This window comes from Equus przewalskii, chromosome 29, assembly GCF_037783145.1.
Source record: "Equus przewalskii isolate Varuska chromosome 29, EquPr2, whole genome shotgun sequence".
In the NCBI taxonomy this organism is placed as follows: Eukaryota; Metazoa; Chordata; class Mammalia; order Perissodactyla; family Equidae; genus Equus; species Equus przewalskii.
The window spans coordinates 4,016,864-4,038,890 of record NC_091859.1 but is presented as its reverse complement, the minus strand read 5'-3'; the positions used below and the strand labels follow the sequence as shown (position 1 = coordinate 4,038,890).

At 37.8% G+C, this 22,027-nt stretch overlaps 1 protein-coding gene across 7 annotated transcripts in view; it reads left to right on the top strand.

Annotated features, from left to right (window-relative positions):
• CAPS2 (calcyphosine 2) overlaps positions 1 to 22,027 on the top strand; it is a 53,275-nt gene that overhangs the window by 11,224 nt on the left and 20,024 nt on the right. For all 7 annotated transcript variants that reach the window (XM_070599969.1, XM_070599968.1, XM_008544405.2 and 4 more), the window contains 4 exons: positions 307 to 483; positions 12,217 to 12,339; positions 15,148 to 15,215; positions 18,025 to 18,144. In XM_070599969.1, coding sequence (XP_070456070.1) covers positions 307 to 483; positions 12,217 to 12,339; positions 15,148 to 15,215; positions 18,025 to 18,144 — 488 coding nt within the window. The remainder of the gene's footprint in view (positions 1 to 306; positions 484 to 12,216; positions 12,340 to 15,147; positions 15,216 to 18,024; positions 18,145 to 22,027) is intronic.

The window sequence follows — 22,027 nt, the reverse complement described above, 5'->3', positions numbered from 1 at the left end:
CATTTTTTCTCCTTTCAATTTGTTTTAGAACCAGGACTGACTTTCAGCTGAGAACAAGAGACAGACTCACTGGTCTTGAAGGCCGGTAACCATTCTGAGCGGTTCTGTGAGCTCTGATTGCTCAGAGATGTTGTACCAGCTAAATGTTTTAAATATCACCTCTGTTTAGAACATAGGTAATAACAGTCTCTTCCTTGGGCATAGTAATGCTAAGGTAAATGATAAGTCTGATAATGTTAATAAAGAAAGTTAATAATAATTTTGTTTTTTTCTGGTGGATAGCATACTTTTTCTTTTTACTTCCAGGAGCAGGACGTAATTCCTGAAAACTTGCCAGCCCCGACAGACAAATATAAACTAAAATATCAGCAATACGAAACTGAAATGAAAGAGGCATATAAACAGTATAGTCAGAGAAAAGCAGAAAAGGCAAAATCAAATGTCACACATCAGCAGTCTCCAAGGAAGAGGATCAATGACGAGGTGATGTATGAGGCTTCACAGAGTTCTGATAAAGTTGAAAGCAAATAGGGCGTGTGTTATAGAAACGTCTTTTTGTCTGATATGGCTTGCTATGGGTCAGAGTAAGCGTAATAGCTGACGTTTCTGTCTGTGTGCCAGGGACGGTTTTAAGTATTTTACTTATATTGACTAGTTTTTCTTCACCACAACCCTAAAGGGTTATTATCACCATTTTCAGATGTGAAAACTAGCCACGTGACCTGGCCAGCTTTTCTCTGTTAGAAGTTGTGCACTTGCCCTGGGATTGGAAATAAGACAGTGCTATATATCTGTTTTTGATGTAACTGTCTTGAACTCTGTTGCTCTCATGGTCTAATTTTTAAAGTTCAAAAGTGATTTCAGACTTTATAGTGACCCTGTTTTATTCTAAAACTGTCATCACTCCATGATTGTCTTCTGCCTCATTTTAGATGTTTTTTTAACATCATGAATTATAAAATTGTTATGCTTTTATTTAATATTAATTACATGTAAATTCGCTATTCATGAATATAAGAGCAAAGAAAACATAGTAAATTTAATGGCTTTCCATAAGCATACAGGAAAGGCCAATCTTGAATTTTGGAAACTTTTGAAAGGTTTGAAAACAGTTTGTGATACTTCTGGCTGTAAAGAAGAGAGCACTTGGATGCAATTCTTAAGTCAGTTAACTTTTAGTAAGAATAATGTGTTTTCAGGTAAGTTTGACGGTTGTATTTGCTTAGCATTTTCCTGTAGGGAAAAAAACAGAGAGAAAAGTAGATGTGGCACATCGCTGCTTTTCCTATCCCTGTGGGAACTGTCTAGAAATAACTGAGTCACATGGTGTTTAGCTGAAAGAGTAACAAAAGCTATGGGATTATTTGGTCTCTTATCATCAAACAGATTTCCCAGATCCAAATGGATGCACACAAATGTAATATTCTAGTATCTTTGATTAAAGCTAGGCAGGGTACTTTCACAGCCCTGCAGCATCTGGCCGTGTATTATCTGCAGGACCTACCATGTGATATTTAGATCATTGCAATAATGTCAGGAAAATAGAATGAGGGTTTCTGAAAGCACATGCTTTATTTGCTGTGGCAAAATCATTCAAAATATTTTTAAAGTAAAACTTTGATTTCCTAAAACACAAGTTCAAATGAGGACATTTGTTTACTTTTGGTTTAAGAGAGGAACAAATCTTGTTTGAAAATCTTCCCATATGATTGTAAATATTTACAAAGTATCAATAAAGAATTTTATAAATAGAAGCCAATATGTGTGTATTTTCTTCTGGAAAAGATCCTGTTTTCCTTCTTTGATTTTTTTAACCTACATATTAAAATTTTAATATGCTCTTGATAGTCTTGCAAAAAGCCCTGGTTTGTATATAGTCTCTATATAATAATCTTGTGCTTAAGGGGTTTGAGCAACTTATTTGCTGACTTTTTAGATGTATACCATTATGAGAAACAACGCTGCCGTTAGAAATCCTATTACTGTCACATCAGTTAACACTGGAATAGGAACCTCTGGAAGGAGAAGAGGTCCCTGATACTAGAAATGCAAAGCAGGGAGCAACATGCACCTTGATTCTATTTACTGATAAAAGCTACAGTTAAATATATTTAGGATCCAGGACAATAACTAAAAGCCATAGTTGCTAGTTAATTGGGCTGATACATCAGTCAACTGATAATGTCAAATACGAAAATAAAAGTGGCATCTGCTTGATTCTAATGGCAAATTTTCTTTGTTGAATTTCCTTCTGTTTAGTATAGAGAGATGATGGATCTCTTGGCAAATTGTTTTAGTACCTAAAAGTTAACCTTATTTGTGTGTGTGTATATGTATTTAAATAATGAAACATTTGTAAATAAAACATGAAAATCATTAAACTTCGGTTTTACAGGAAATATGAATTCCTTAATTGTACTTATTATTAATCATTCCAGATATATTCTTTTTCACCAATTCTATAAAAAGACAAAATACCTTTTGGTTTTAGAAATTATCACCCTAAATTTATTTGCTCATTGTTTATTCTTTCAAACAAATAGGTACTGAATGTTTAACTATATGCAAGGTTTTCTTCCAGGTACTGATGATAAGTCAGTGAATAAAACACAAAAATTTATACCCTTACAGAACATTTATCCTAAAGGAGTTAGCAAGGAAAACAAAAAGTCAATCAATCGATCAATTAACTCGTCTGGTTTGACTAATGGTGTAGATTGAAGGGAACTGGGAAGGGCTGGAGGGTGGGCAGCAGTGTGTATGGGGTCCCTGGGGAAGATCTTTTCCATTAGGTAGTGTTTTAGAGCACATCTGAAAGCGGGGAGAAGCTAGCCAGTCAGGAAAAACTCTGTCGTGAAGCAGGAGTAGGCATGAAGTATTTAAGAAATATCAAGGAGAACAGCGTGGTGGGAGGAGGGAGAGCAAGGGAGAGATGAGAAGAGATTGGGCAGAGAGGAAAAGGGAGGCTGGGAAACAGAACAGGGAGGCCTTATAAACCACGGCAGGCCTTTGCCTTTTATTCTGAGGCAGAAAGCTACTTTGTTCTGTTGAGAAAAGGGTAACGCGGGAGGCAGGAAGCCCTTTGAGGGGGCTCTCACAGTATGCAATCTAGGGAAGAGATGAGGACGCTGGCTTGGACCCAGGTGGTAACAGCACACTTGGATAAGAAGTGGTCATGATGAGAAGCCACGTTCTGGATAGATTCTGAAGGTGGCGCTGAGAATGTTTGCTAATGGATTGGTTGTAGGCGTGGGAGAAAGGGAAGATGAAGAATGCCTCTAAAGCTGTTGGCCTGAGCAATTGAAAGGGTGGTCTTGCCGTTAACTGGAGTGGGGAAGACCACAAGGAAGTCTGGTTTGGGGAGTTTAAATTGGAAATACCAGTGGGAATGTCACTGTTTCCCTTTTTGTAAAAGATTAGAAACAAGCCAAAACAAAATAAAATGCTTTTGAAAGTTTCTTCCAACCTACAGCATAATATAGCCAGCCCTGGTTGTTCAGTGGTTAAGACCTGGCGCTCTTACCGCTGCGGCCTGGGTTCGTGTCCCATTCAGGGAATCGCACAACCCATCTGTCGGGTTGTTGTATTGTGGCGGCTGTGTTACTGTGATGCTGAAAGTTCTGCCACCAGGATTTCAAATACTGGCAAGGTCACCCATAGTCGACAGGTTTCAGCAGCGCTTCCAGACTAAGATAGACCAAGAAGAAGGACATGGCCACCCACTTCCAAAAAAATTGGCCATAAAGCCCATGAATAGCAGCGCAGTGTTGTCTGATAGAGCCCTGAAAGATGAGAGGACCAGGCAGGGTTCCACTCTGCTGTCCAGGGTTGCTAGGAGTCAGAATCCACTGACAACATTAACAACAGATGCATAAGGCTTATACTTAAACATATCAATCTGTTTAACATACCTTATATAATGCTAAATATCTTTTTGGTGCTTGTTAGATCACTATTTAGGGAAAACAAATATATTAGTGGGTAAATAAAATTATAAAGTATCTTCATAAATTCATTTCCCAGTAGTAAACGTGTACTTAAGATTCACTGTTGATTTGCTGAGTAAATATTTATCAAGTGCTCACGATGCATGGTCTTGTTCTGGCACCAGGGATACTGCAATATAAATGTCAGACAAGGTTCCTGCCCTCATGGAACTTATAGCAGGAAGCCAGGCAACACATCTTAAACATATGTATAATAAAATTCATGTAGAAATTCAAAAGTCGTGAAGACAGAGCAGAGTATGAAGATGGAGTGTGACCTTTTAAGGAAGATCTGATGTAAGAACAAGCCTTTGGGAAAAAAGCTATTGAAACCTATTAAATTTATTTATTTATTTATTTGATAACATTGATTTATAACATTATGTAAATTTCAGGTGTACATCATTACATATTTTGTTTTCTGTGTAGGTTACATCATGTTCACCACCCAAAGACTAATTGCAATCCATCACCACAAACGTGTGCCTAATCACCCTTTCTCCCTCTTCCCTCCCCCTACCCCTCTGGTAACTACCAGTCCAGTCTCTGTTTCCCTGTGTTTGTTTGTTTGTTGTTTTTATCTTCTGTTTATGAGTGAGATGATATGGAATTTGACTTTCTCCCTCTGACATTTAACTTAGCATAGTACTCTCAAGGTTCATCCATATTGTCGTAAATGGCCAGATTTCATCATTTCTTTTGGCTGAGTAGTATTCTATTGTGTATATATACCACATCTTCTTTATCCATTTGTCCATGATGGGCACCTAGGTTGCTGCCAAGTCTTAGCTACTGTCAATAATGCTACGATGAACATAGGGGTGCATGTATCTTTATGCATTCGTGTTTTCATGTTCTTTGACTAAATATCCAGCAGTGGAATAGCTGGATTATATGCTAGATTTATTCTTAATTCTTTGAGGAATCTCCATAAGGTTTTCCATGGTGGCTGTCCCAGTTTGCACTCCCACCAGCAGTGTATGAGGGTTCTCTCTACATCCTCTCCAACACTTATTGTTTCCTGTCTTGTTAATTATAGCCATTCTGATAGGAGTGAGGTGATATCTCATTGTAGTTTTGATTTGCATTTCTCTGATAGTTAATGAGTTGAGCATCTTTTCATGTGCCTGTTGGCCATCTGTATATCTTCTTTGGAGAAATGTCTATTGAGATCTTTTGTCCATTTTTTTAATGGGGTTATTAGTTTTTTTTCTTCTTGAGATGTATGAGTTCTTTGTATATTTTGGATAGTAACCCCTTATCAGATATATGGTTTGCAAATATCTTCTCCAAATTGTTCGGTTATCTTTTCGTTTTGTTGATGGTTTTCTTTGCTGTGCAGAAGTTTTTTAGTTTGATGTAGTCCCATTTGTTTATTTTTTCTATTGTTTCCCTTGCCCAGCCAGACATGGTACTTGAAAATATGCTGCAAAGACCGATGTCGAAGAGTGTACTGCCTATCTTTTCTTCTAGAAGTTTAATGGTTCTGGGTCTTACATTCAAGTCTTTAATCCATTTGGAGTTGATTTTTGTGTGTGGTGTAAGATAGTGGTCTACTTTCATTGTTTTGCATGTGGCTGTCCAGTTCTCTCAACACCATTTATTGAAGAGACTTTCCTTTCTCCATTGTATCTTTTCAGCTCCCTTGTCAAAAATTAGCTGGACATAGATGTGTGGGTTTATTTCTGGGCTCTTGATTCTGTTCCATTGATCTGTAAGTCTGTTTTTGTGCCAGTGCTATGCTGTTTTGGTTACTATGGCTTTGTAGTAGATTTTGAGAGCAGGTAGTGTGATACCTCTAGCTTTGTTCTTTTTTCTCAGGATTCCATTAGCTATTCAGGGTCTTTTGTTGTTCCATATAAATTTTAGGATTCTTTGTTCTATTTCTGTGAAAAATGTTGTTGAAACTTTGATAGAGATTGCAATGAATCTGTAGATTGTCTTAGGAAGTGTGGACATTTTAACTATGTTAAATCCAAAAGCATGGAATATCTTTCCATTTCTTTGTGTCTTCTTCAATTTCTTTTAACAGTGTTTTATAGTTTTCAGTGTGCAGATCTTTCACCTCTTTGGTTAATCTTATTCCTAGGTATTTTGTTCTTTTTGTTGCAATTGTAAGTGGGATTTTATTCTTAATTTCTCTTTCTGCTACTTTGTTAGTGTATAGAAACACAACTGAATTTTGTATGTTGATTTTGTGTCCTGCAACTTGACCATATTCATTTATTATTTTTAAAAGATTTTTAGTGGATTCTTTAGGGTTTTCTATATATAAAATCATGTCATCTGCAAATATTGACAGTTTCACTTCTTCCTTTCCAATTTGGATCCCTTTTATTTCTTTTCCTTGCCTGATTGCTTTGGCTAAGACTTCCAATACTATGTTAAATAAGAGTGGTGAAAGTGGGCATCCTTATCTGGTTCCTGTTCTTAGAGGGATAACTTTCAGTTTTTCTCCATTGAGAATGATATTTGCAATGGGTTTGTCACATGTGGCCTTTATTATGTTGAGGTACTTTCCTTTTATTCCTATTTTATTCAGAGTTTTTATCATAAATGGATGCTGTATCTTGTCAAATGCTTTTTCTGTGTCTATTGAGATGATCATGTGATTTTTATTCTTCATTTTGTTAATGTGGTGTATCACATTGATTTGTGGATGTTGAACCATCCCTGCATCCCTGGAATAAATCCCACTTGATCATGGTGTATGAGCTTTTTAATGTATTGTTGTATTTGGTTTGCTAGTATTTTGTGGAGGATTTTTGCATTGATGTTCATCAGTGATATTGGCCTGTAATTTTCTTTTGTTGCGTTATCCTTGTCTGGTTTTGGTATCAGGGTACTGTTGGCTTCATAGAAGGAGTTAGGAAGCTTCCCTCCTCTTCAATTTTTTTGCAACAGATTGAGAAGGATAGGTATTAAGTCTTCTTTGAATGTTTGGTAGAATTCACCAGGGAAGCTGTCTGGTCCTGGACTTTTAGTTTTTGGGAGATTTTTGATTACTGTTTTGATCTCCTTACTGGTGATTGGTCTATTCAAATTCTCTATTTCTTCTTGATTCAGTTTTGGCAGGTTGTATGTTTCTAAGAATTTATCCATTTCTTCTAGATTATCCAATTTTTTGGAATATAGCTTTTGATAGTATTCTGATATGATCATTTGTATTTCTGAGGTGTCCATTGTAATTTCTCCTCTTTCATTTCTGATTTTGTTTATTTGAGCCATCTCTCCTTTTCCTTGGGGACTCTATCTAAAGGTTTGTCAATTTTGTTTATCTTTTCAGAGAACCAGCTCTTGGTTTCATTAATTTTTTCTATTGTATTTTTAGTCTCCATTTCGTTTATTTCTGCTCTGATTTTTATTATTTCTTTCCTTCTACTTATTTTGGGCTTTGTTCTTCTTTTTCCAGTTCCTTTAGGTGCACTGTTAGATTATTTGGGATTTTTCTTGTTTGTTGAGATAGGCCTGAATTGCTATAAACTTCCCTCTTAGAACCACTTTTGCTGTATCCCATAGATTTTGGCATGTCATATTTTCATTTTCATTTGTCTCCAGGTATTTTTTGATTTATTCTTTGATTTCTTCATTGACCCAATTGTTGTTCAGTACCATTTTGTTTGATCTCCACATTTTTGTGGCTTTTCCAGTTTTCTTCCTGTAGTTGATTTCTAGTTTCATACTTTTGTGGTCAGAAAAGATTCATGGTATTATTTCAATCTTCTTAAATTTATTGAGATTTGTTTTGTGGCCTAATATGTGATCAATCCTGGAGAATGTTCCATGTGCATTAAAAAAGAATGTGTATTGTTTTTGGATTTAATGTTCTATATATATCTACCAAGTCCATCTGGTCTAGTATGTCATTTAAACCCAATGTTTCCTTATTGATCTTCTGTTGGATATCTATCCATTAGTGTAAATGGAGTGTTAAAGTCCCCTACTATTATTGTGTTACTGTCTATTTCTCCTTTTATGTCTGTTAATAATTGTTTTATGTATTAAGTTCTCCTATGTTGGGTGCATAGATATTTACAAGTGTTATATCCTCCTGTTGGAATCTTCCCTTTATCATTATGTAGTGCTCGTGTCTGTTGTTACAGTTTTTGTTTCAAAGTCTATTTTGTCTCATATAAGTATTACTACCCCAGCTTTATTTTCTTTGCAATTTGTATGGAGTATCTTTTTCCATCCTTTCACTTTCAGTTTGTGAGTGTCTTTAGGTCTGAAGTGTGTCCTTGTATACAGCATATATATATATATGTTTTTTTTATCCAATCAGCCAGCCTATGCTTTTTGATTGGAACATTTAGTCCATTGATGTTTAAAGTAGCTATTGATAAATATGTACTTATTGCCGTTTTCTTACTTTTTTCCTGGGTGTTTTAGTAGTTCTTCTCTGTTCCTTTCTTTTTCTCTTGCTCTCTTCCCTTCTGGCTTATGGCTTTCTTCAGTGTTATGTTTGGGTTCCTTTCTCTTAATTATTTCTGTATTTATTATAGGCTTCTCATTTTTGATTACCATGAGGTTCATGTATAATAATCTGCGTATATAGCAATCTAGATTGAGTTGAAGCTGTCTTTAGTTTGACCTCTTTCTAAAAGCTCTGCTCTTTTACTCCCCTCCTCCAACATTTTATGTTTTTGATACCATATCTAACCTTTTATTTTTTGTGTGTGTATCCATTACCCTCTTTTCATTAAAATAGGTGATTTTCATACTTTTGTCTTTTGACCTTTATGTTGTCTTCATAGGTGGTTGATCTGCTACCTTTACTGTATTTTTACCTTTAACAGTGATTTTATTGCCTTTTTATTGGATAATTTTTTTTAATTCCTATTTGTGGTTTTCTCTTTCCCACTTAAGTCCCTTTGGCATTTCTTATAAGGCTGATTTCTTGGTTATAAACTCCTTTAGTTTTTGCTTGTCTGGGAAACTCTTTATCTCTCCTTCCCTTCTGAGTGATAACCTTTCCAGGTAGAGTATTCTTGGCTGTAGGTTTTGTCCTTTTAACTCTTTAAGTATATCATGCCACTCCCTTCTAGCAAGTAGGGTTTTTGCCAGAAGTCCACTGATAGCCTTATAAGGTTTCTTTTGTATGTCACTTGTTACCCTACTCTCCTGGATTTTAGGATTCTCTCTTTATCTTTAATTTTGGACGTTTTAATTATAATGTGTCTTGGTGTAGGCCTCTTTAGGTTTATCTCTGTGCTTCCTGTACCTGGGTGTCTGTTTCCTTCCTTAGGTTAGGAAAGTTTTCAGCTGTTATTTCTTCAAATAGATTCTCTGCCTCTTTGTCTCCCTCTTCTCCTTCTGGGACACCTATAATACAAATGTTAGTGCACTTGATGTTGTCCCAGATTTCCCTTGGACTGTTCTTGTTCTTTTTAATCTTTTTTCTTTTATCTGTTCAGCTTGGGTGATTTCCTCTAGTCTTTCATCCAGCTTGTTGATCTGTTCTTCTGTATCATTTACTCTGCTATTGAGTCCCTCTAGTGAGTTTTTCATTTCCAGTATTGTATTCTTCATTTCTGACTGGTTCTTTTATATGTTCCAATTCTTTGTTGACATACTCACTTTGTCATCCATTCTTCTCCCAAGATCAGTGAGCATCCTTATGACTTTTTGTTTGGACTCTTTGTCAGGTAGATTGCTTATTTCTGTTTCATTTAGTTCTTTTTCTAGGGTTTTGTCCTGTTCCCTTGCATGGAATGTATTCCTTTGCCTCTTCATTTTGTCTCTTTCTCTGTGCTTATATCTATGTAGTAGGTGAGTCAGCTGTGTCTCCTTATCTTGGAGAAGTGGCCTTATGTAAGAGATGCCTTGCCTTTTGAGGCCCAGCTGTGTGTTTCCCTCCTGTCACCCTTCCAACTGTTCTAGGAGTGTCCCCTGTGTGGGCTCCATGTGTCCTTCTCTTGTGGCAGGGCTGCTATTGCTGCAGGTGGCTAGGGAGGCTAGGCAGGCTAGGCTGTCCCCCGGCCCACTGGTTGTAATGCTCAGCTGTGTGTGGCTGCTATGGTCTTTTCAGTCACTTTATCAGGTGTGGGGAGCCCCAGCACAGTTGGGTGCAAGGTCTAATAGTACGTTCCTGTTGCAGTTTTTCTGTTAAGTGAGTAGGCCCTCAGCATGTCTGGTTGCTAGCTTCAGGGTCTTACAATTGCTGTAGGCCTCTGGCCTGCAAGGCTAATGTCAGCTCCCTCAGTATTGCAGGTGAGTGGGGCTGGCCCCAGGCATGGGAGGACCCAATTGTTTCAGGCTTTGGAATGTGGGCCCAATTCCCTCTGTGGCTGTTTGAGAAACACAGGTCTTCTGCTGCTGATAAGCCCCATGGCCTACAGGTCCACACACACCTTTGACACAGTCTTGGCCTGTGTACGCTTCCCAACCCCTTGGAGTGGACCCAGTTGCCCCATACCCTCCACCCTGCCCCACAGGGGCAGACCCACTCACCTGCCTGCAGAGGATCCAGACACCCAGTCTATGGAGATCAAAGAGTTGCCTGAGGGCTTGCTGTTTTGTGGGGTCTGTCCCTAGGGCAGGATGCCTGCCCTGGCTGAGCTGGATTAAATCTGTGCACTAGTGGGTGTGGCAGACCCTGGGCTAACAGGCCAGGGGAAGAACTCCAATGGCATCTGCCAGCATCTGTGTTAGCACACCTGTACTAGGTCACAAAATGGCAGCTGCCAATGTTTCAGTCCCTTGACACTTCTCACATCTCACCAAGAGGCACCCAGAGCCTATTCAGTGAATCTCTTTTCACCAAAGGACCGTGCACCTTTCTTTCTGGTGATTTTAGGTTGTTTTCCAAAATGGGTAAATTTGTGTATAGGCCCTTTAGAGCTGACTTTATTCTTATGTCCAATAGCTTTTCTTGGGCTATTCCCCATTGTTGTTAACAGCCAGCAAAGCCAGATATTATGAGACTTGTCTCAGTTGTGCTGAGCCTGAAGGATGCTTATGCTGTAACGCATCCCTGTTCAGGTCCCCTGCTCCTCGAGGGAAGGCTGCATACCTTAGGGTTGCTCCTGCCTTGCCGTAAAGGTCCACAGCTCATGAAGGTGGCTTTTTTCTCTCCAGACAGGAATTTCTGCCTCTTCCGCCTCAGTTAGGACTGTCCTTTGTTGTGGGCATTCTTTTTATATCTAGTTTTCAATTGTGTCTCAGTGGCAGTTGTTCCTAGAAAAGTTGTAAGTTGGTTGTGTTCATGGGAGGAGAGGAGTTCACAGTCTACCTATCCTGCCATCTTGACACCAACTACCTGTTAAATTTTTGATAAGTTGCTGTCCTATTGGAGCATTATTTTTTGTTAAGGTACATCTTATATTCAGAGAAAAATTTAGTGTTTATTTCTTTATGATCCCAAAGGATCCTTTACCTTCTCAAAAGTTCAGAAATAGCAGAAGTAAAACCAGTGAATCACCAAAATAGTAATTAGTAAAACCTTATTGTACACACACCAAAAGATCACGAAGCAGGAGCACTCAAACCAAGCATGGAAGGAGGTCGGAGGATATTGTTATAAAGCAGCTTATCTAGTGAGGAGGCAGAGACTATTCGTTCTTCCCAGTGATTGATTATACTATTAGAATTTTCTTAAACAATGTGGAATTGGTTAGTGTTTATCTCATCAATTTGGGGGAACAGTTTAAGTTTCGCTTCTGATTTCTGAGGCATAAACAAGAAGTGACCCAGGTCAAGTTAGTCTTGCAAAACAAGCTGAATGAAGCTTTGCTGTGTGACTAAACTGGTTTTGTCTGCTCAGGGAATTTCAGTGTCGCTGTTTGTGTTTGATTTAACAACCTCAAAGGATACACCCCGTCTATTAGTACTTTACTTCTGAATTTATTTTTATAAAGGAGTGACAAACCCACATTAATTAACTTTACAAAGACTCGAAAGGACAATAATAGTTATAATAGTTGCTACCTTTTATTTAATGCTTACTGTATGTCAGGTACTTTTATAAGTGTTGGACATGTATCATCTCATTTAATCATTTCTTGTGTGTGAAGTAGTTGCTATTATTAATTTCCATTTTATCTATGAGTAAACTGAAGCCCAGAGAGGCATCTACCTAGAAAGTGGAAGAGCTGGATTCAAACAGGCAAACTGATTGTTAAAGCCTGTACTCTTAATCCCCACGTGTCAGTGGTTATTTAATACTTCAGTTTGTTAAAAACAAATATTCTAAATATATGTATGAGAGTTCACTAGTTGTTTTCACATACAGTGTGTCCAAGGTGAAGAAGTCATCATGGGTGACCTCACAACTCTGGATAGGAAGGCCCTTCTCCAGCAGGGTTATGCAGACAACAGGTACAGTGCACAACGGAGCACAAGAAAATCTGATGCTGTAAGTTGTTAGTGATTTTACTTATTTGATAAGCCATTGAGATAATTTTCTCTCCAAGATTTTACAGACCAACAAATGAATTAATAATTGCAATAATTGAATTTGGACTAAGGTGACTATCCATTAATGTGCAAACTGAGTCCTCACTTTTACAACCCATTGGTGTTTGATGTATTTACTGTGGAAAATTGTCTTGAATCTTTAGGAGTTGTTAAAAATGTAGTTTACATTGTTGAAAATGTTAATTGGCTGCTGTTTATATCAGTGGAGTTATTTGGCATCGTCACTCTCCACCCCAAAGAAGTAGGCTGGTTATTTTTTTTGAAAGTCATAAGCTACTAAAACTAGAGAAATTCAGGCCACTTAAGGAAAAGGGTAGGCATAAAGTAATTTTTCTTTAGGAAAAGGGAAGCAAAGATCTAGACTCTCAGTATTAACTTTAAATTGTATATTTTACAAAATCAGATTATTTGATGACTATTGCTTAGGCTACTTCTGGTACAAATAGGTAATTATAATATAATTATAATTTCTGTGATGTCCTGGGATAGGCAGACCAAGCTGCTTGAAGTTGCAGTCCACTGGCCACCCAGACACCCCAAAGTGAGTCATATCTTAGACACACCTGTAATGGATTGATGGAATAGCAGTGTGTGGTGGCTCAAAAGTTGGGAAAACTCTGGTTTATATGGCCTAAATAATAATAAAGCAGTCTGGATTTAGCTAGTTACATTATTGCTATTACTGAATAGAAATTCAGTATATGTTTTATTTGGATAAGGATCATCCAGCATCAATACATTCTGAATTGATAGCAGTCTGTAATTAATCTCTGGGTCAGGTGGACTGATTTTCTGTGGATGTCTCAAGTTGCTATAGTTCTTTTACTAAAACCACATACACATTATTTTCTATGCCTATTATTATATAGATATTTATGCTTAATTGAATAAGGACTATTACCAGGATTATTCTAAAAGTAAAAAAAGCTACTTTATAAAGCAAAATTGTGTCTTATTTAAGGCCCATAGGGTATTGTTCTTGGTACAATCCAAAGCCACCTGGGTGTTAGTGGGTTTCTTTTCCTCACAATTACTTATTGTGTCAGTGTGTCTAAACTCACTGTCAAGTGCATGTTACTTTATTGTGGGAGCACTCATCTGTTTTTTTCAAGGAAATGGTTATGTGAGTAAACTTTGCATCTGAAATTAGTACCCATTTATTTTTTTAATATAAGTGGAAGCTTTTTAGTTTAATTTTTGGCTGCTTAAGTGAACAGCAGAACCAGTGAAACTGTGGTTTTTATATCCATCTTTTCTAGTTTGCTTGTAATTTTTCAGTATTATCAGATCCTTCACGTCAGTGTGACTTCTGCTTCTATTCTGCTTGTGTTTACACAGACCTCTAAGTCAGTGAGCCGGAGGGTGGTTCTAACCCTCCCTCCAGACTGTAAGCCACCATAAATACCACCCTCAAGGTGGGCTCTCTGCCTGGGCTCGGGGTCTTCATTCATCTTACCTCTCTTCCTTGCTTCTGGGGTTTACATTGGTGTTCTGGCTGATGTGGATATTTTCTCTTTAGAATTTCGTGTATTAATCAGTGTCCACTTTCTGAATCACCCTTAGGTCTCAAATATACTTACTTGACCTGCAAGTTACACAATTTTTCTAACTTTTTAATTGCTGTTTTAATTTACTACCAACCAACAATCCTTATAAAGTGTCACTAGCTTAGAGAACACAAGATGCAGTTTAATATAGTTATGTATTAAATATGAACTTCATATGGGCATATTTGAATATGTAGCTATACATCTTAAGTTTCTACCAAACAATAAAACTAAATTCAATTATAGGTTAACATTTAAATCATTGTGCCCAACGTGTCCAGGTTTCTTAGGAGTTTCTACCTTTTCTTTCTATTGTTTTAGTCATTCTTATTTGAATTTCGTGTCAGTTTCAAATACAGCATTCTTCCTAAGGCTACAAAGCCTTTATCTTGAGCAATATCATCTTACTTGATTTCATTCATTAGAGTGATCAATGGGGATGACAGTGATTTACATTCTAAAACTAGAACAGCTTCATTTTGATTTCTTAATTTTTTAAACGTTTTATTATCCTTCAAAAGTAACATTTTAGTGATTATAGTTGGATGATAACCTAATTGGAATTGAATGATTACAAATCTTCCAATTGATATGACCTAAAATGTAGTAAAGATACTTTTGGATGAGTTGGAAAAGCAAAAAATAGTATGAAGACAGTTTAATCAAACCAGTAATTGAGAAAAGTTGATCAAGTATTGTTAATGAATTATGTACACAGAAAAGATTATTATCCTTTTAATGGTGGGAGGCCTTTTTGTTTGTTTTTTTTAGGTTTGTTCTGTATGTTTGAATGATTTGGATTCAGTTTCAGCATCACCTAATATGCATGGTTTTAGACCGAGTTATCTGTGTCAGCAGTGGGATTCTTTCTGGAGCAGGCTAAGATGACTTTCGCAGGGCATCTCTCGAGGGGAGGGAGGTCATAGTCTCCTCCTCCTTTATTCTGGTTCTGTAAAATGCAAATGTAGTTTGTGGAAATCTCTGAAGATTTCACCTAAATTTAAGTGCATTACGTTTTAGGAAATAAATAGTACTTTTAGATTAAATAATTGGAATTTGAACTTATTAATCATGTGTATAGTAATCTATATTTAAGAAGCAAGTATGAAATGTTTAATTTATATTTTAGGGCTCTTGTGTTAACTATTGTATTGTTCTGCTTTGGGGACAATGACATCTTCTATATTTTCTCTTCTTAGGAAATTGTGGCTGCAGAGAAGAAGAAACAGACTGTTGCAGAGCAAGTGATGATAGACCACTTATCCAGGTGAGACTGGTAACTGGGAATGCAAATCCATTCAGAAAGTTTTCATTAAATTTCTTTTTTATACATTACACACATATCCTTGGTCAATCAACAAGTGGCTAACTCAGAGGGTCCCAAACTTGCTGTGTTCACTGAACGTGTAGTGTTTTAGTAATTTTTTCATGGCACTCCTAGGCCAATAGAAATACCTAGTAGTTATATTTATTAAATATTTTTGTGTAAACAACTCAATAAGTATTTACTTCCTAACAACTTAATGACAATTTGAAAAAATACACATAAATTGAAAGAAAAATATTTTACTTTTATGTTATTTTGTGTGGTATCCTACAAATATTGGGTATCACTGTTTCCCTCAAAAATTAAAAATATCCTGCAGTGTCCTTGTGAGTTCCCTGTGGCCCCCCCAGAGTGACTCGGTAGGTGGTTTGGGAACTGTGGGACTAATTGTCAAGAATTTTAAAAGCTAATCTAAAGTTTCATAGTGCTTGGAAAGCTATATAAAGCTTTAATACCTGCTGTGCTAAATTGCATGACAACATGTAAATATTGTAGGGTTTCAGAAGAGGCTGGAATGGTCTAGGAGGTCTTCCAGGAAGAAGTGAGACTAAATTTAGCTTTAAAAAATTACTGTTTAGTTAGGTGGCAGTTAGAAAAAAAGCTATTCTACATGCATGTTTTTCAGTAAATTCTTTGAAATAATTATACTTAAAGTCTTCAATGTGTCTCCTTCCAGTATCTCATGAACTCACTGCGTTTATGTTTCCACCCCCCACCCCCCTAGGCATCTTTTCCTAAGAAAACTAGTGACATCCATTTTACCAGACTATGGTGATTTCTCAGCCATCATTTACTTGACCCATCAGCATCTGTCTCAGTTGAAGACTTTCTTCCTTTGAAACACTTTCCTCTTTCCCGCTTGGCTCTCTGTACACCACACTTGGCTGGTTTTCCTTCTGCCTTCTGCTCCTTTCAGTCTCTTCTCCTGCTTCCTCATCTCCTCACCAGTCTTTACACATGAGTGTACATGAGGGCTTGTTCTCAGACTTGTACATTTACTTCCTAGGTGATCTCATCCAGCACCATACCTTTAAAATCCGGCTATATGCTCATGCTTTCCTGATCGAAGATTCCAGCGTCACATTTTCTAGTCTGAGTTCCTGAAAGTTGTTTCCATTCCCTCTCCCCAGAACCAAATCCTCTTTAGTTTTCCTCTATGGCAACCCCATTCTTCAAGTTATTTAGACCTAAAATCTTGGTGATGCCTTTGATCCCGCTCTTTCTCTCAAATCCTGTATCTAGTTTGTCAGGAAACACTCTTGCCATCAAAATAAATTTGCTCCCTCTGCTACCACCGTCTCTGTTCAGACTGTCATGTTCTGTCTCCTGGATTATTTCAGTCACTTTCTAACTGGACTTATTGTGTCTGCATTTGCCCCTCATTGGTCTATTCTCAACCCAGCAGCCAGAGTGAGTCTATTAAAAGGCAGGCAAGGGGCCAGCCCCATGGCTGAGTGGTTAAGTTTGTGTGCTCTGCTTCGGCAGCCTGGGGTTCATTGGTTCAGATCCTGGGCGTGGACCTACACACCACTCATAAGCCATTCTGTAGTGGCATCCCACATAGAGGAGCTAGAATGACTTACAGTGAAGATATACAACTGTGCACTGGGGCTTTGGGGAGAAAAAAAACAAAAAAGCAAGTAAGATCAAACCCTCCAGTAATTCCCCATTTCAATCAGAGTAAAACCTAAAAGACTTTGGTATTGGTTATGTTTCACCACAAAACTTAGTAGCTTAAAACAACAATCATTAATTATAGCTCATATATCTTCAGATCACCCGTCCAGGCTAGGCTTGGCTAAGTGGATATACTTTCTACTTACTTTGGCCAGTTATATATGATCAAAAACAATGGTCTTAGTTCTGAGCTTAGGCCTTAAGAAACTTCGTGTGTTTCAATTTGCCGTTTTGTGCTTCTGCCATCTTTGAAACGGAACACAGGTTGGCCAACACACTGGCCTCAAGAAGATGCCTCTACAAATGCACCTGAGCCATTTAGCCAAGATTATCCTAGATGAGCAGATCCCCAGCCAACCCACACTTACATGAGTTAGTTCAACTGAGATCAGCAGAGCCATCCAGCTGTATGTAATTGGCCAAAGCAAGTCAAATGGCTAAGCTCAAAGCCAAAGGGTGAGAAGGTACACTACAACTATGATGATGTTGTGGCGAGGATGTGGATCAGGAGTGCTGAAAAACTGGAGTCAATAATACAGTCCACCCAAGCCCTACATGATCCATGCACCATTAGACCTTGGACCCCTTTTCCTATTTCTCTCTGTCTTGTCTACTCTGCTCCCTCATTTGGCTTCTCCCTGTTCTGAAACATACTAGGTTCACTCCTGTCTGAGGTACTTTGCATTTATTTTTTCCTCTGCTTGGGATGCTTTTCCCCCAGAAATCCGTATGGCTGCTTGCTTACTTTGCTTCATGTCTTTATTCAGAAGTTACCAGCACAGTGTCTGTTTGTTTGAAGAACAGTAAGAGAGAGAAAGACATGAAGCTCTGAGTTCTCTCAAAAATTTCAGTTTATTTTTATTTAACACTTACGGAAAAAGAGACAGGAATATTCACGTTTTTATGGCTAGTATTTTGTACTTATTAAATTTATTCATTCACTACCTGACAAATATATAATTCTGACAGTAGCGTAAATTTGCATTTGTGTATGAGCTTTTCCAGCTGTTTATAAATGAGTGCCAGAGCGGTGCATTGTGGCCTTCGTCAGACTTTGCATTTTCCTGTGTAGGGCTGTGATCAGTGATCCGGAGCAAAATGTAACCATTGAGAAAGAGGAAAGTGCTTCCGTCCTTCCAGATGCCAGGAGAGCCCCTCTTCGATTTAGGAGAAGAGCGTTGCATGAAACAAAGTAAGAAGGTTTTACTTATGTAAAATGAGGGTGTAGTGTGTTATAAATGTATTTTTTAAAATGTACTTTTGTGTGTAACTGAAAGTTTTTCTGCTTCTTTTTGCTTTTTTTCTATATAAAGGGAAGTGGAATTTTTGGAGTTCAGATCCCAGTTCTGCCACTTTAAGATATTGGGGTAAACTTTGCCCTCTAGATTTTCTATTTGTCATTTAGGAATAATAGCCACAGTTAGGTGATAATATATGTGAAAACATATAGTAACTGAGACATTTGTATGTGCACTTTTATGTTGGCAGAATCTCATTGATATAATATGTTCAAAATTAGTATTGTTTAAAATTTATTGTTATTTTTTGCATTTTACTTTGTAGCTTATAAAGTCTTTGGGTCTGTATGGACTTTGACAGTCCTCTGGTGCAGTCCACTTAAATTTCCCAACGCCTTCGCTGACAGTTGACATCTAGCCTCAGCTTTAATAGATAGAGGAAACCCGCCAGTCCCTGTGGCAGATTTTATGTTTTCAGATAGCTGTAATCGTTAGATGGTGCTTTCTTATAACGTCTGTCTTTTTGTCTCATTCTTATTTTCTGAAAGCCTTTGTTTCTATGCCTTTAAATATTTGAACTTATCACATATTAATTTCTTATTGCTGCTGTAACAAATTACCACAAACAATGCAAATTTTAAAACAACACCAATTTATTGTCTTACAGTTCTGGAGGCCAGAAGCCTAAAATGAAGGTGCTGACAGGGCTGCACTCCTTCTGGAAGCTTCAGGGGAGAATCAGTTTCCTTGCTGTTCTCAGCTTCTAGAAGCTGCCTTTGTTCCCTGGCTCATGGCCCCCTCCTCCATCTTCAGCGCCAGCAAGGGCTCATGGCACATCATTCTGACACTCCTCTTCTGTTGTCACATATCCCTCTGCTTTCCTCTTATAAAGACACTGATTGCATTGAACCTATGTGGATAATCTTGGGTAATCTTCTCATCTCAAGATCCTTAAGTTAATCACATATGCAAAATCTCTTTTATCATAGCATGTAAATTAACGTATTTCCATGTTCTGAGGATTAGGAGATGAACATCTTTGGGGGGCCATCATTCAGCTACCATATATCTAAACTTCTCTTTTTTGAAGTCAGCTTTTATTGAAATAAAATATGCATTCACAAAGTGTACACACTTTAAGTGTACAGCATAGGAATGTTCACGAACTGAACAATACTCATGTACCAAGTTCCTAGATTGAGAAATAGGACCTTACCAGTACCCCAGGAGCCCACCTGTGCTGCTTCCAGTTACTGCCCACTTCCTCTGCCCTACCGGGTTAACCTCTCTATCCTACTCTCCTGGATTATAGCAGCCTGGTTATAAATCTATATGAAATCACAAAAGTTGGATTCTGTATCTGGCCTTTGTCACTCAACATAATATGTGTGAATTTTACCCATATTGTTATTTGTAGTTGTCCTTGATTCTCATTGTGTACAGTATTTCATTGTATGAATGTGCCACAATTTGTTTAGTCCGAGATGATGGACTCCATGGTAGATATTTGGCTATTTATGGATAGTGTTCCCATGAACTTCTGTGCATGCATTTTGGTGAACATGTTTGCTCATTTCTGCTCAGCACATGCTTAGAAGTGGGATTGCTGGACCATTTTGTATGCATATGTTCAGCTTTAAAAAACACTGCCAAATAGGGGCCAGCCCATTGGCACAGTAGTTCAGTTCACACATTCTGCTTTGGTGACCCAGGGTTCGCCGGTTTGGATCCTGGGTGCGGACATGGCACTGCTCATCAAGCCATGCTGTGGTAGGCGTCCCATATATAAAGTAGAGGAAGATGAGCACGGATTTTAGCTCAGGGCCAGTCTTCCTCAGCAAAAAGAGGAGGATTGGTGGCAGATCTTAGCTCAGGGCTGATCTTCCTCAAAAAAAAAAAAAATACTGCCAAACAATTTTCCAGAGTGGTTGCTGCAGTTTACACTCACACCAGCAGGGGCAGTTAAGAGTGTGCTGGTAGCACCCTGTCTTTGCCAATGCTTGGTATGGTCTAAATTTTTCATTTCGGTTCTTCTTATGGGTATGTGTTGGTAATTTTAATTTACATTTCACTGGAGACTAATGAAGTTGAGTACTTTTGTATATGTATGTTGGTCATCTAGATATCTTTTTATATGAAATTTCCCTTCAAATATGTTGGCTTATCTATTTCATATTGATTTTTGGAACTTATTTATATATTCTAGTTACAAGTTCTTTTTCAGTTATATTTGTTGGACATATCTTTTCCTACTCTGTGGTCACCTTTTCATTCCTTTGATCATGTCTTTTGATGAATAGGAGTCCCTAATTTTAATGTAGACCAGTGTACCAATCTTTCTGTTTATTTCTAGTGTCCTTTGTACCTTCTTTAAGAAATCTTTGCCTACCACAAACTCACTGGCCCTTTGACTTGTAATGCCACATAGTGGTATATCCAGTTGTTATAAATGCATGGTTGGTTCCCAGGCTTTTTCTTCAGTCTCCTCTACCTGTCTTGTATCCCTGTACCAGTATCATCCTGTCTTCATTAGTCTTGCTTCATATTGGAGTAAATGCCTGCTACTTGTTTACCTTCCATAGTGTCGTGGCACCCTAGGCCCTTTCCTCTTCAATATAAATTTTCAATTGAGCTAGTCTAGTTCCATCAAAAATGCTGTGGGGTATTGATTAGAATTATTGAATTTGTGGTTTTACGTCCTCATCATTCTTTCCAGAGGAGGAGGAGAGAGTTTTGCTCCCTGGAGTTGGAAGCAGGAGGTGGAGTGGTGCCCTTCCTCCCGTCTCTTCCATGGGAGCCAGCTGCCTGAAGAAGCACACATTCTGCCCTACCCATTACGTTTTACAGGGTCCCTCCCCAGTGGGAATGAGTGGGTTAGTCTGTCTAAGTCTAGTGTTAAGGACTTAGATTATTGTGGTTACATTCCTAAGCCGTGGTTTCCAACAGCTTTATTGATAATACAATTCATGTTTTGGTCTTCATCTGCCTGATTTTTATTTCTGTATTAGTTAAGAACTTGGGTAGAGAGAAGTATTGGTGCTACATATTGGTTACCTAAAACCCCAACATGGAACCTCTCACTTATAATATAAATGCCTATTGACTTATCTTTTCAAGAAGACTCTAGACCTCTTGAAGCTGTCACTGTTAAACTGAGTTCTGCTCACCTTTGAGAATCAGTATGATGTAATGGCTATGAGCAAGGTTTTTTTCTGGTTCTTCCATGTACTAACTGTATGGCTTTGTAAAGTTTATTTGTGAAATGAGGATAATAGTACTTACTTTATAGACCTATCGCAAGCATTAAATGAACCAATGCACATTAAAGTGATTTTAACACTAGCTAGTGTCTAGGAAGTTTTTAATAAATAGTAGCTGTTGTTATTGCTGTTATTTTCTCAGCATTTAGAGTTGTTTTAGGCACTTAGTTGGCACTCAATGAACCTGTTAATACTGATGGATTAAATGGAGTCAAGTTGACCAAGCTTTTGTGGCTCCACTCTGTGTTCACAAGCTCTCATTTAGTCTGCAGGCTCTTGTTTGCTGTGTCCTGCTTACCTTTCACAGAGGCTGAGCTTTTACAGAGGTATCCCTTTTCAAGATCCCAATGACCCACTCTTCTTGCAGTTTCATTATACCTGCAGTTTTAGAGAAATGTCATAAAATTATTTAGGAAGGGGAGTAAAAGATACGTCACTGAGTCTTCTGATCTCTCTCTATAAAGGAGATTATTAGTGTTTGGGTTCCAAAGATTGTGCATTTGGGTTTTGCTTCATATTATTAAACAGAGTTTTAGGATTGGCAGTCTTTGTGAGATTGCTCAGTGCTATCTGAAGG